Source organism: Phragmites australis, chromosome 22 (genome assembly GCF_958298935.1).
Source record: "Phragmites australis chromosome 22, lpPhrAust1.1, whole genome shotgun sequence".
Classification (NCBI taxonomy): Eukaryota; Viridiplantae; Streptophyta; class Magnoliopsida; order Poales; family Poaceae; genus Phragmites; species Phragmites australis.
The window spans coordinates 11506488-11520288 of record NC_084942.1 but is presented as its reverse complement, the minus strand read 5'-3'; the positions used below and the strand labels follow the sequence as shown (position 1 = coordinate 11520288).

Genomic DNA, 13801 nt, shown 5'->3' with positions numbered 1-13801 from the left:
AGGATGCAGCGATAGGGGGTCCTCGGAGCCCTCCTGGGTCACAGTGTGGATGTGGCGGCCGAGGAGCGGAGCAGGGTGCCCGTAATCAATGCGCCTAGCCAGGTCTTTGCCATGGATGGTTATGAGCCCCTAAGGTCCGGGCATCTTTAAGCGGAGGTAACTGTGAGGGGGTACAACTCCGAATCTATTTAGAGTTCCTCGTCCCAGAATGGCATTGTAGGCGTAAGGTACATCCACAACATCGAAGGTGATTACTTCGGTCTGTGCTAAAGGGCCCTCGCAGAAGATGATTGGGAGTTCTATCTGGCCTAGGGCATCGAGGTGGCCCATTGAATCCTTGGAGGGGTCCGTGGCCTGGTGAAAGCCGGCTTCATGCGATTCAGAGCTGGTCGAAGGAATGTATGAAGAGGAGGTCCGTTGAGCTGCCCACATCGATCAATATTCTCTAGACCTCGACTTTGGTGATGTTGGATGAGATGACTAGCGCATCGGAGTGGGGAAATTTTACCCCTTTGGAATCGTTGATGGCGAATGTCACGGGGGCGTCGGCCCATTCGGGGGCCTGCCGATGGATACTGGTTGCTCCGATGTGGTGCACCCCACGTGCGTATCCCACCGCTGCCATTTCAAAGTGCAGTCAAAGCTCCCTCCGCCAGTTATAGAGAGGGTGATCTGTTTGCCCTGTGTCCCTTCATCACTATACCACTCTACGAATGATTAGGGTAGAGAAGGTAGGGCCAGCTATGGAGGGTTCTACAAGGCTAGATGATTGACTCCCCGGCTGGCTAGTGGCCTGCGATTCTCGGATCGTTCCTTGGTGGCCCTGTTAGTCGAGGCGAAGGCTACCTGCCTCCCAAGGTACTCTTCTAGGAAGGTGGTGAGGGTCTGACAGTTGTCGATGTTATGTCCTCGTCCTTCGCCGTGTAGAGTGCACCAGGATTCCTCCATAGAACATCGGTTCGGAGCGCGACTTCGCTCCGGGAGGCCTCCGGGGTGTCCCCGGCCGCGTCCCCTGGGGTGATTTTGGTTTGGAGCCTTGCGGCTTGGGCTGATGTTGTTGATGTTTCAATGTTGTCATTGCTGCCTCCTATGGGACCTAGAGGTATGAGCCTCCTCAAAGCCTCTCTTCGCTAGGAGGGAGGGGGCGTGCGACTATCCCACCTGTGAGTGTGACTTCTCAGGGTTGACATGGGAAGTCTCGGTAGCTCGTGAGCGCATTTGGCAGAGTTTTTTCTCCTCTGCCCGTGCATATTCCTCGAACTTGCTCATGAGGACTTCCATCGTTCGTATGGGACGCCGATTCAGCCTATCGTTTAGGGGGCCTTCGGCCAGGCCCTAGGTTGCAGCATTGATGATCGAAGAGTCCAATATGCCCCTAATCTGGGCCTTGGTCTGGGAGAACCTTTGAAAGTAATCTCGGAGGGTTTCATTCGGCTTCTGCCTGATAGTGAACAAGATTCCGGAGGTTAATGGCTTGATGAAGGTACCCTAGAAATTGCTGTGGAAGAGGTCTCAAAGTTGGGACCAAGTGTGAATGACGCCAGGGTCCAGTGCCCAGAACCAGTGTATGACCACCACTTCTAAGGCGAGAGGGAAGCATTTAGCCATGGTGGCCGGTCCGCCCCTGCTGGCCTCTATGGCGAGGGCGTAGGAACAAACGAACACATCGGGGTCTGAATCGCCCTTAAACTTAGGTAGCTTTGGGGTACGAAAGCCCTCCGAGAAGGGCGTAACCTACAGGTCGGCCTGTAGGGGAGAGTCATACTCTTGCAAGAGATCCTCGTGATGCTGGGCCTGAGGCTTCGAAGCCCGAACGAGCAGGGTCCTGGTGTCGAACAGTTCATTGGCCTGTAGGGCTTGGGTCGAAACAGTACCGGTCATCACAAGGGCGGTGGTGGTCGTGCGTGTAGCTTGTTACTTGACCCGCAGGGTCATTTGCAGTTCCTCCATATGGGTCCAAAGCGCTGCCAAGAGTGATTGATGCTCGGTTGGAATGGTGTTTATGGTGGTGGCGCCGGTGGCAGCCCCTAGGGGCACAGCGGAGGCCTCGCCTTGCTGCTGGGTCTCTGGGGTAGAGGGCCCTTCAGTGCCAGCCGGAGCTATGGTCATGGCTGGGTTGGTGGTGGCCGTAAGGCCCTTGTTTCCCCCGGACTATCTCACGAGCATGGCCGGGGGGTTGGCTATCGTTGGTCTAGCCTTGGTGGTCTTTTTCTTGGGTGGCATCCTACCTCTCTTAGCACTTCTGTGTTCGAGATCCCCACGGATGACATCACTGTTGGAGCAAGAGATCGTCTTGCCCCAGCAAGTACGATGAGAGTTTCTTCTTAGGAGGAGACTCAAGCTTAGAGACGAAGTTGGAGAGGAAGGAACACCACAAATGTATTGATAGTAGAAAAATGGATCGGTCTGGGGGGAGTATCACAACGTGGTTTAGCACTTGGGCACCTCTGTGTCCTGTGTGTTGCCTTCAACATTCTCCTTGTGACCTCTCCCTCCCCCAGATGACCACGACCCCCTATTTATAGGGTGATACGTAGCTTAGTGTACAAGTTATCACGATATACAAATATCTAGGACCTGACCGAATTACTAGGCCTTATCCCCGATAACTACTTTTTACCTAGCATAGAGGATAAATATCTACCATAGTAACTATTGTGGTGCCTGCACCCTGAGGGGGGAGCCAGTCACCAATTGCGGCCTGGCGCCACGCTGTTAGGGGTGTTAGGATAAACTTCATTGTACTGGGGTGTCAAGATAGCGTCTACTAACCTAGGTATTTAATGCCAGTCATTTCCTTGCAGGCAAAGGATGACCGGCACTCCCCTTCTAGTCGATCTTTCTTGAGGCTTGATGACTAACCCTGTAGCCTTTGCGAAGCTTGCCTAAGCCCCAGAGATGGGCGCTCCGGAGAGGGCATGGCTTCGGGAGATGGAGGCTTCGGGAGGCATGGCTCCATGGGCATGGCAACCAACTAAAGAGTCTAATTCCATATCGACTTTCACTTTAAGGAGGGAGCTAGAGAAATTTTGTAACACGGTAAGGAGCGAGCGATAGCAATAAGCCGATCAAAGCGATCTAGAGTGAAAAAACTACTATTATTTAATATTGGGCTTGCATATTCTTGAGAGTAGTATATAGATTCTTCCCTTGCTTGATTATAGTTTTTCCGCTTTCCTGGCTAGCTACGCCATGGGGCCGTCGGGGGTCCTTAACAATGACCCCCAATAGTCATTGTCTCTTTTAGAGCCTTTGTGCAATTGTGAGCTCCACTTTCTACTCTTCATAGCTCTTTTGACATCTCTAGCTTTTGCAAATAATTTGTGGTATACTTGTGAAAGCTCATTAGGATTGCATGTTCATGCATTGCATTGTGTTTTGTCCTTAATGTTTGCATTGCCAAAGGGGGAGAAAATATGAACTAAATCACAAAGAAGAATCTCGCATAATGAAACTGTGTATTCATCAAGGGGAGCATATCATTGAGCTTTTCTTTGCCTCTCTTCGGGTTTTTGCAATCCTTATACTGCCAAGTGACATTTTCTGCTCTTTGTTGAGTTTTTGGTCCCTTGGATGAGCTTCTCTTGTTGGATTTCATCAAACCAAAATCTTTATGCTTTGAGGGTTGCCAATGCACTTATCAAGGGGAAGATTGAGAAACCAAGTTGAAATGTGTCTTGGCTTATATGTGATGAGTGATCAACAGGGTTGTGGATTTGGTTTGTTGATTTGTGGGTTTGCATAAGCATGTATATATGTTGCAATTATGATCATGACTAACCAAAGTTGAAGAGAAAAATGGAGTTGGCATTTTTACCTCTGAGTCCAAGAAAATTGTACATGCCGGATGATCCGACGCTGGGATATTTGAATGCGCCAGATGGTCTGGCGCTCAGGAAGTTTTCACGCCAGAGCATTTCAGCCAAGGCAAAAATTGAAATGTACACCGGAAGGTCCATCGATGGAGTGAAGTGAACGCCGGAGCTTTTCTTGCGGAGAGGTTGCAAACTGGTTCTAGTGGACTTATACACGCCGGATGGTCCGACATTCAAAGGGATGAATGTTGGATGCTTGGTCAAAGCATTTCTTGCAGAGAGGTTGCAATATGGCTGGTCCAGAGAAGATTTACATGTTGGATGGTTCGGTGATGAGATGATGGACATGCCGGAGCATTTCATGCAGAGAGATTGCAAAATGGCCGATCTGAGGAGTTGAACACAACGGAATTGTCCAGCTCTCAGAAGGGATGAACACTGGATCATTCGGTGTTATCGATTTGACTAGGATGAGTTCCTCAGTAGATAATTTTGATTTTGACTAATCCATAATGGTGTTGGAGATGCATATTTGCTTGTCTAGTATTGTGCAGGTGATGGATACAACTTGGCGGTCGACAACGGAATGATCAGGGCTAAGCGGGGTGCTTGGTGTTGGATGATCGAGGAGGGCAGGCGGAGTAAAGGGTGATCCTAGCTATGCACATGGAGGTCAAGCAAACTGTGTGAAGATAGTTGAAGACAGTGTGTTGACAAAGTCAAGCAAAGGGGATGGCGGTGCAAGTGACAAGGCAGCCCGAGGGATCAGAAGCGGGAGAGACTTGTCGATGGTCAAGATCGCAAGACGGAGTACACGTGTCGACATAGGATCGCATGCTTAAGATGTAAGCAAGTGGCGGTGAGTCACGCTTTGAGAAGCGTGTAAGATAGTTTCGTGCTTTGGCCACAAAACTGTGGAAGGATTGAGTGCACACACGTTGAGACAAAGCTAAGTCATGAAGAAGCCACGGGCGTTCGATGGATGGAGCTAAAAATGGATCAAAATGCTTCAGTGGTAGGTAAGAGACCATTGTAAGAGAGGGGTATTTAGGGAACAAGGAAGCTTAAGGGCTAAGCAACCTCCCTAAGCCTATAAATAGAGGAGTAGAGCTGTGTGGGAGGCTTGAGCTAGCCATTTGAGCCTTGAGTGCTAGGTTTTAGAGGAAAGGAAAGGATATCTTAGCCTTTGTAATAAGTAAGAGCTTTTTGTGAAGAAACTATCTTGTAATTTTGCCGAAAATAGGGCTATCCTATTTATGAAATGAAGTTTTTATTCCCCTGTGTGTTTGAATTCATCTCCTTCTAGTCTCCATCAATTGGCTCCCTTGCTTTGTTGCGAGTTTCTTTTCAGCTGGGTTTTCATTTTGGTTGTTGTGCTGAAATTTTCCCACCTTAGGAAGTTGTTTTTCTTGTTGCTAAAGCTATAAAATTCACATAGAAATGTGTAAAGGTGAGTTTTGAATTCCTTTGCCTCTAGATCATCAACTTGGAGAATTGTTTCTTTCGGTGTTCTTTTTATTGGATCAAAGGCTTCTTCCTTCAAGTTGCTATCTTTCTATGGCGATGACTCGTGGGATATATACCAATGGAACCTAGAGTTCATTTACACTCATGAAAGTCATGCTTGGAGATTTCCGTAGCAACTAGTTTCTCTCCGGCTTTTTCTTTCGGTTTGTTTTAAGGTGTGTTGGGTGACCAAAATAGGAGAAGACCATCAAAGAAATTTGTGTGACACCTATTCACCCCCCTCCCTCTAGTCGCCACTCTCAATCCTACAATAGATCTTTTACTGTCCGGAACCTCATCAAAATCTGACAGCCAAAATAAAAAACTCATATCTCCTATACTACTTGGCCAAAAATTATGAAATATGACTTCATGGAAATGTTTTGAAATCCTCTACCACTTTCTCAACTGAACCAAAAATTAATTCGGCCTCTAATAGGGCGAAAACCTAAGCCCTAGCTGAACTACACAAACTGCATTAAACAAAATGGGCAAGAACATTCAATTTAACAGTTCCTAACAAAACGTTGCCACTAATTGACCACACATGAACAATTAAGCCCTAGAATGCACCAAAACAGAGGGGAAACAAGGATTCAATACCTAGGGCATGGAAAAAGGGAATTGAAATGGGTCCTTCTCCTTCTAACTTCTCTGTTTTCTATCTTTCCAGTTCTTCTTCTCTTACTCCTCCTGCTCCTTTCTTTCCCCCTCTCTCTTCTTCACTCTTTCTGCTCGGCACTGTAGCATCAGAGCACTCTAGCGCATGGTACTGTAGCAGGGTGGCAGCCAGGTGGGGAAGGGAGGGAGAGAAAGCCAACCCTAGGGGAAAGAGGTCGGTTTGGGCCTTGGGCCCAAAGTGGGGTTGCAACCTAGGCCCAGGTTGGGTCCAAGTGGGAAAAAGGGGATGACTGGCCCCCAAAGACAGCCCAAACATTATTTATTCATTTTTTAAATATTGTATAAATGTATTTTCACTTTCCACAATTCGGTGGAAAAACTAAAAAATGACTTTTCGGCTTCTAGGGCATTACAGTTCCACCCAAAGCATTGGCCAACCCGCTACCCTCTACTGGGAGATTGGTCGCCAGGTTATTCCCCTGGCTGGAGGGTGACTCCAAGAACTCGGCAGTCAACCCGCCTATTGGGGAAGATCAATGGCATCCCAACTAGGATGCTTGCGCTTCTGGCTTCTACTCTGATAGGGTGGGTGGAACTGGTAGCAAAGCCAGCGTAACTGGATCCTTCTCCGAGACCAAAAATCCTTCTGCTCTAATGAGGTAGGCATGGGCGAGGGCTGATTAATTCAACTGGACCATCCGTTGGGTTCACCGAGTAAGGCTGGACCATGAGATCATCAGACAATTTGTTCATGCTATCCCGATCGATCCATCTTGTTTGGCGGTAACAACCGATCTTCCTCCGTCGCTTCAAGGGATGCTGCTCCTCTGAACTGGGAGAGGAGCAAATGAGCACAACCTCTTTCTCCGCCAACCTGCTGGCCTTAGATAGAAACGTCCACAATGATGACTTGGGTGGGGGAGGTGACTGCAATGACTGTACAACTTGATTAGTACTTAGATGTCAGATGTCAAGACATATCGTGGGGGAAAGGTTCTTTACCAGAATCTCCATGCTCGTGACATATGTTGGCATGTCATACAGCTCCTTTGGGATATACTCGCGTCGCCCAGGGCAATGATTAGGGAAAAGAAATTTTGCCCTTTGAAGTACTACATCTTCCAAGAGTATTGTACCTACGTTGAAGAATTTCCATTAGCAACTATGATGATCGAAGGAAAAGGCGAAAGATACCCTGATTGTGTCTTATCATCTGATGTGTCACTAGTCAGGTCAAAGGACCCGGTGTAATCCTAGGACAGGTAGTCCCTAGCCTTGAGGGGATTGATTTGACACCGAATGAAGTCAAGCGCCATGTCCCAAGTGTTAAATCCCTACTCTCTCAAGTCCTTGATCCTCTCAAGGATTGCCTGGATCTTGCGCATGCGTTGGGACTTCATGAACCAACATGGATTCTTCTTGGCCCGAGTATCTTTTAGTACTTAAGGGACTTCTTGACCTCGCACTAGCAGTTAATCTAGTGCGAGTTCCACCCGAACCTAGAAGTCTTGGGCATGAATGGGAGATACTCGCTGGAAACCTCACTCCTAAGGGCGAAGCCAGCAAAACCCGGGCCGCCACTGGAAAAACTTTTAAGGTGATAACAAATTAGCGAAAGACATCGAGCAAGGATCTTACCCTGATGAAGGCCTCACATGGATGAACGAGGATGCTCATCATAGTGATACAATTAGGGTTGAGGTGAATGAGATGCACGTTGTAGCACTGCAGGGTGTCCATGAAGAAGCTGGTGGCAAGGAGCTAAATTTCACAGTAGGCAAACTCTTAGAACATCATGACTTCTTCAGTATTCGAAGTGGGGACTACTTCTCCATCTACCGCCCCCCATGCAACCAAACTTTGGGTAGGGAGAAGACCTTCTACCGTGAGCCTATTCAGGTGAGAGTTGGTCATGTCAGATTCTAGCCAGCTATGAAGGGATGAAGAGATGGAGGGCAATTGGAGAACAAGGGCTTAGGGAAGAATACAAAGGTTCTTTGAGCGCAAAGGAGCTAAGGCGTGAAAACAATGCTTGCCACTTCTTGCTATAGAGGGTAGTGGTGTACTCCATGATGCTAAAATTATCATAATCACGGCAACGATAAAAAATTGTGGCTGCTTCACCACGGTTCACATTTCCTTTAGTGTTGTAGTCTGACGTCTCGAGTTCCCTCGGGAGGTAACACACATTAAATGCAGTGCAGCTCAAGAAGAGAAATGTGACAGCTAAATCAATAATCATGTGCCATTACAAGTGAAGTACTTCCCAGTCACATGGGTTCTGACTAAAGTCCTCATACCCGAATAAATCGCTAACCAGGTCAAATGAGCTATTCGATCGAATGTTTCCTTCTCGATCAGGAGGGGCTTGACTTGGATGGAGGCACTAATAATTGAGTAGGGGAAGAATATGGACATTCCAAAAAACTATTAAACAAACAACTCATAAAGAATTTAACAAAGGATCTTTCATTATGATAAGTCAAGGACTTTACATTCAAAGGTGCTTTACCTACCCCCTGACATCCCTGAGTCCTAGTCTTTCGGGCAACTCAGGATGAGCAAAACACCAAAGAGAAAGAAACCTAGTAAACAATCTATGCTTCAAGTTCCTTCCTACGGAATAGCTTATAACAAAGTTAGTCGCTGCTTCGTGTCGTCATCATTGTTGAAAGAAGAGAGAGAGGATAATGAGGAGACAGAAGACACTTCGGGTTTCTTCCTATTCACCTCGGCCTCCTTCTCCTCCTCTTGCCTTGCCTCCTCTCCTTGAGGAGGTCCTAGTCCACCTCCTCCCGGTACGAGCAAGACCTTCTTCAGTGAGGTCTTTTGGCCACTCGAGCCTAACAACTGTGAGCTCGCCAGCCACTATGGCTTCTGTCACTTCCTCATCGGAGAAAATGACGATGACCTCAATATAGGTGACCAATAGGGCAGGATAAGGAGGTGGAGCATCTGGTAATGAAGCCGGTGGTGAAGGCAATGGCCCCACCGACGAGGCTAGTGGAGGTCCTAGAGGTGGGATCCTCGAGTCCCTTGAGAAGGAGGAAGACAAGGATGCCATGGTTGGATGCTTAGAGGAAGATGAAGAAGTGTTTTTTGGCTCAAGTTTGGAGACTACGGGCTTCTGAGATAACACCTAGGGGCTCTCTATTTATAAAGACTCACAACATTGTAGGTGTTCTTCTGGCAAAAAGTGACGGAGCCATCAACCACTAACGGCGGACATGACCCTCTGGTTCCTAACGCGATACGTCGGGAGGCTGAAGTGTGCTAATTAATGATCTCCGATTTCCAAGGAGGTTTGCCAGGGGTCTAATCATGCCATCTCCCCTCAGAAGTTGTATGCATCTAATATAATGCAGCAAATAAGGATGGAAAGCCTGAGGATTTTGTGGAATTTCCAACAAAAATTCAAACATTGCAACTCAATCTTGTTGAAAACTTTTCCGGTTGGACCCATTTCATGCAGATGGAGAATTTCCGGATTAGGAGGAATGTGGCGCAAGGGAATTTTCAACTAAGATAAGAGACCAGCGACCCTCTTTTGAGCAGAGTTGGGGGGCTAGCTGACGAGAATATATAGTTAATATTATATATTCTCTAAATATCGTATATCTGTAAAAGGTAAATGAGGATAGTCTGTATCTTACTCGGCATGGGGCTAGTCATGGTCGCGATGGGGTAGGATATGGAGATAACATTCACCAAAACTAATTGTACCGAATAGAGGAGCTATCCCTTATTCAGGAAGGATTCCTAAATATTCGGGAATCTAATGATCCAAATAGATTACACCTGGAGAGGTCCGCGTAGGTTATGCCCGAGTTCCTCTGAGTATTTAAGGCGGGGAGGGGGGCACGTCTAAGATGATCTCATCTCAAGCCACATACAACACAAGTAACTCACGTCTTCAGATCTTTAAAGTCACAAACCCTCAAAACAAGTCTAATTGGATAGAAGATCAACACTCATTGAAGATCCACGGCAGAAGCGATCCCCATCTGACTAGGTCTTTAGCATTAGGAACACAGAAATCCACCTAATTCATAGGATTAGATCCACACACACCTATTATTGTACTTTATGATCATAAAATTAATCATAATAAAATAGGACATATGACTATTATTCGACTCGGAGGGCTGAATCTATATAAATATGTGTCTCCCTTCACGATATTTTTCAATGACTACACAAGTATCCCTATTTTCATACTACATACTATAGATAATCAAGCAAATCCTCGACAGACAGTTTAAGGGCCTCGTTTAGATGAGTTTAGAGTTGTGGATGAAAATACGAAGCCGAAGAGTTTAGGGTTAAAGTATGAACTTTTTCTTTATTCAAAGAAATATAAAAGAAAGATCATTAGGCGTATAGAGATGGGGAAGTTTCTCCTAACCTATATCAAACGGTTACAATGTTAATGATATACAACGGCATGTACTTTCTCAAAATGTGGCTAAATGAGAGGTTCATTTGTTGTCAGTAATATAGGATAGAGAGATTTGTTGTGACTTATACTATTCTTATTTGCATCGATTGCAACCTATATCTTGGATTTATTTGCACAGAATGACCTATTATTGGTATAAATGAAATTCTACACTTCAAAAAGTTCTCCAGGAATTTGTGCACGTCACAGCGCTGACACAGACATTTTCCGCGCATCCTACTGGTCACTCGAGTGCCACGAGGGCTTCCATCCCAGCGAACTCGTGGCGGCTCGTGGCCACCACAAACAGATAGCGCCTTCTCTTTCAGGCTTCAGCGGACGCCGCGCCAGCTAGCCTCCGCGATGGCGTCCTCCCTCGCCGCCTTCCACTCCGCCGGCCACCTCCCCCGCCCTCGCCGCCAGCAGATCCCCACCCACACACGCACCTCCCTTCTGCTCCGCCTCCTCCAGCTGCCGCCACCGGCGCCACCCCGCCGCCGCTCCGACAGGATCGCCGCCGAGGTACGCTCGAACTCTGTGCACGCTCACCTGCGCTAATTAAAGAAACCTCTACGTGACGCGTTCCGTTCTAGGACCCCCGCAGTTCGCGACAGGGGGTTCCGACACCATCACCGGCAAGGGCGGCGGCGGCGGGTGCGGCAGGGCGAGGGGAGACGGGGGTGTCGACGTCGCCGCGGTCGCCGCGCTGCTGCGCGACTCTAGGACGGCTGGCGACGTGGAGTGCTTGGTGAAGGGTTTCTTGGACGGCGGCGGCGGCGACGGCCACCTGCCCCTCCAGGTGTACACCACCGTGATTCGGCGGCTCGGCAAGGAGAAGCGCCTGGACGCCGCGTTCGCTGTCGTCGAGCATCTCAAGAGGAGAGGGGGCGGCGGCGTCAACCAGTTCGTGTACAATTGCTTGCTGGGCGCCGTCAAGAACTGCGGCGAGTTCGGGCGGATTCAGGGCGTTCTTGCCGATATGGAAGCGCAGGGGGTTTCCCCAAACATTGTCACATTCAACACCTTGATGTCCATCTACGTTCAGCAAGGCAAGGTCGACGATGTCTTCAGGGTGTATGCCGACATTGAGGGCCATGGGCTGGTGCCGACTGCCGCGACATACTCGACGGTGATGTCGGCGCACAAGAAGGCCGGCGACGCCTTTGCGGCCCTCAACTATTTTGTCATGCTCAGGAATAGGTACAAGTATGGTGAGTTGATTGGGAACAGTGACGATTGGAACCACGAATTTGTGAAATTTGAGAAGCTTACTGTTCGAGTGTGTTACACGTCGATGCGGCAGTCTCTTGTCAATGGGCAGAATCCAGTCGGTGAGGTGTTGAAGGTTCTCCTAGCCTTGGACAAAGCTGGGGTGAGGCTGGACAAGAGACATTACGAGGGGCTAGTGTGGGCGTGCACAGGGGAGGAGCATTACACCATTGCTAAGGAGCTGTACCAGAGGATCCGCGAGCGTGACGAGGAGATCAGCTTGTCAGTGTGCAACCATCTGATATGGCTGATGGGTAAGGCTAAGAAGTGGTGGGCAGCTCTTGAGATTTACGAGGATTTGTTAAACAAAGGTCCGAAGCCAAACAATTTGTCATATGAGATGATCATGTCACATTTCAATATTCTACTCAGTGCTGCGAAGAGAAGGGGCATTTGGAGGTGGGGTGTTAGGCTGCTTAACAAGATGCAAGAGAAGGGCTTGAAACCTGGAAGTAAAGAGTGGAATGCTGTCCTCCTCGCTTGTTCGAGAGCTTCTGAAACATCTGCTGCAGTGGATATATTCAAGAAAATGATAGATGAAGGGTTGAAACCAGATGTAGTTTCCTATGGAGCATTGCTGAGTGCACTTGAGAAAGGGAAACTATATGATGAGGCCCTGAGAGTCTGGGAGCACATGTGCAAAGTAGGCATTAAGCCAAACCTGTATGCATATACAATCCTGGTGTCGATTTACATTGGTACGGGCAACCATGCTATGGTAGAAGCTGTTCTTCATGATATGCTGTCTGCAAAGATAGAGCCGACTGTTGTAACCTTCAATGCAATAATTAGTGCGTGTGTGAGGAACAACAGGGGTGGCACTGCTTTTGAGTGGTTTCACAGGATGAAAATGCGGAGCATTGAGCCAAATGAAATTACGTATCAGATGTTAATTGAAGCTCTTGTACAAGATGATAAACCAAGACTTGCCTACGAGATGTATATGAGGGCTTGCAACAAAGGGCTTGAGCTTCCAGCAAAATCATATGACACTGTAATGGAGGCATGCAAAGCTTACGGTTCCTTCATAGATGTAACTACTTTGGGTCCTCGCCCTGCGAAAAAGGTGGAAACAATCAGGATAGAGAATAACTTTTCAAGTTTTTCTCGAATCAATGATATGCCTAGCAGCACTCATCAGTTTGGAGGCACTGGAATGTACAATTTTTACAGATACAGAATGGCAAGGTAGATCGTGAATGTAGAATACTACACTCCCTTGTATAGTTGTGTCTCCACTCTCCAAACCCAATTCAACATAAAAAACAGTCCAAGACATGTTTGTAAGTTTTCTAACTTACAAAATTTAGTGCAATAGCCATTTCATTAGATGTCTTGTTAGGCTTGATCTTTTTAATTTAAGTTTAAGCAGTGCCTTTGCTTCTCTGCAGTTTCTTGGATTACTGCCTTTGGTGTTAACATTTGTTTAAAAAACTTTATATGCCTTTTAACTTGCCTGCACACATATCAATAGAATAGTTTACTGGTCCAATTAATGTTTATTGGTATTGTGTTATCTTCACATTATACAATTACCATTTAGGATCCTTGCAAAACAAATGCAGGCTGAAAACCTGCAGGACCTTTTCTTGTTGAGACCGAAATCTGCATGACTTTTAGCAGTACATGTTGAGCCTTTTAAGTTCCCCAACCCAGTTGTAGTCAGATCAGTTCCTGAACATATTGAAATGCTCCACTGCATTATGATGATTTAAGAAAGTTTCCTATCTATCTGAAACTTTGAACCAGGGTATCATTACTCATTTTCCTAGAAAAAAAAAACCACGAGTGTCATGCAAAAACTTTTTGGTGTTTTTTCACTAAAACTCTTATCCCATGGCTCTCTTTATATTTTTCAATGCATATGCTGAAAACCAGCCCAAATTGTGGACCTCCCTCCATTGGCTTGGCCATTTTTTGGTAGCAATTGCCTAGTCACCACCTACAAATTGAACCCTACTGTGACCAACTCAATTGATACTATGAAAATGCAAATTTTGTTGTAAAATGTCATGACTAGTGGCCTGTGCCCTCGTAACAAATAAACTTGTTGAATCTTAATGGTTATGATTTTTCATTAGTGATGGTGTATTGGTAGTTGTAAATTGAGCCTTCAGTTTGTTTTAAAAGTCGATCATTTTTGGAAGAGCTT

The 13801-nt window shown here is 47.0% G+C and overlaps 1 protein-coding gene across 1 annotated transcript; it reads left to right on the top strand.

The window, feature by feature from the left end:
* The first annotated feature begins 10651 nt into the window (after positions 1-10651).
* On the top strand, positions 10652-13035 carry LOC133905041 (protein LOW PHOTOSYNTHETIC EFFICIENCY 1, chloroplastic-like). The gene is made up of 2 exons (XM_062346737.1): positions 10652-10902; positions 10985-13035. The coding sequence occupies exons 1-2, from the start codon at positions 10744-10746 to the stop codon at positions 12839-12841; spliced, it is 2016 nt and encodes a 671-aa protein (XP_062202721.1). The 5' UTR covers positions 10652-10743; the 3' UTR covers positions 12842-13035.
* The last annotated feature ends 766 nt before the right edge of the window (positions 13036-13801 follow it).

Bases quoted from the DNA above. Each gene is read 5' to 3' on its own strand.
- LOC133905041 (XM_062346737.1), top strand. From the start codon at position 10,744: ATGGCGTCCTCCCTCGCCGCCTTCCACTCCGCCGGCCACCTCCCCCGC. The intron at 10,903-10,984 runs GTACGCTCGAAC...GGACCCCCGCAG, and splicing joins CCGACAGGATCGCCGCCGAG to TTCGCGACAGGGGGTTCCGA.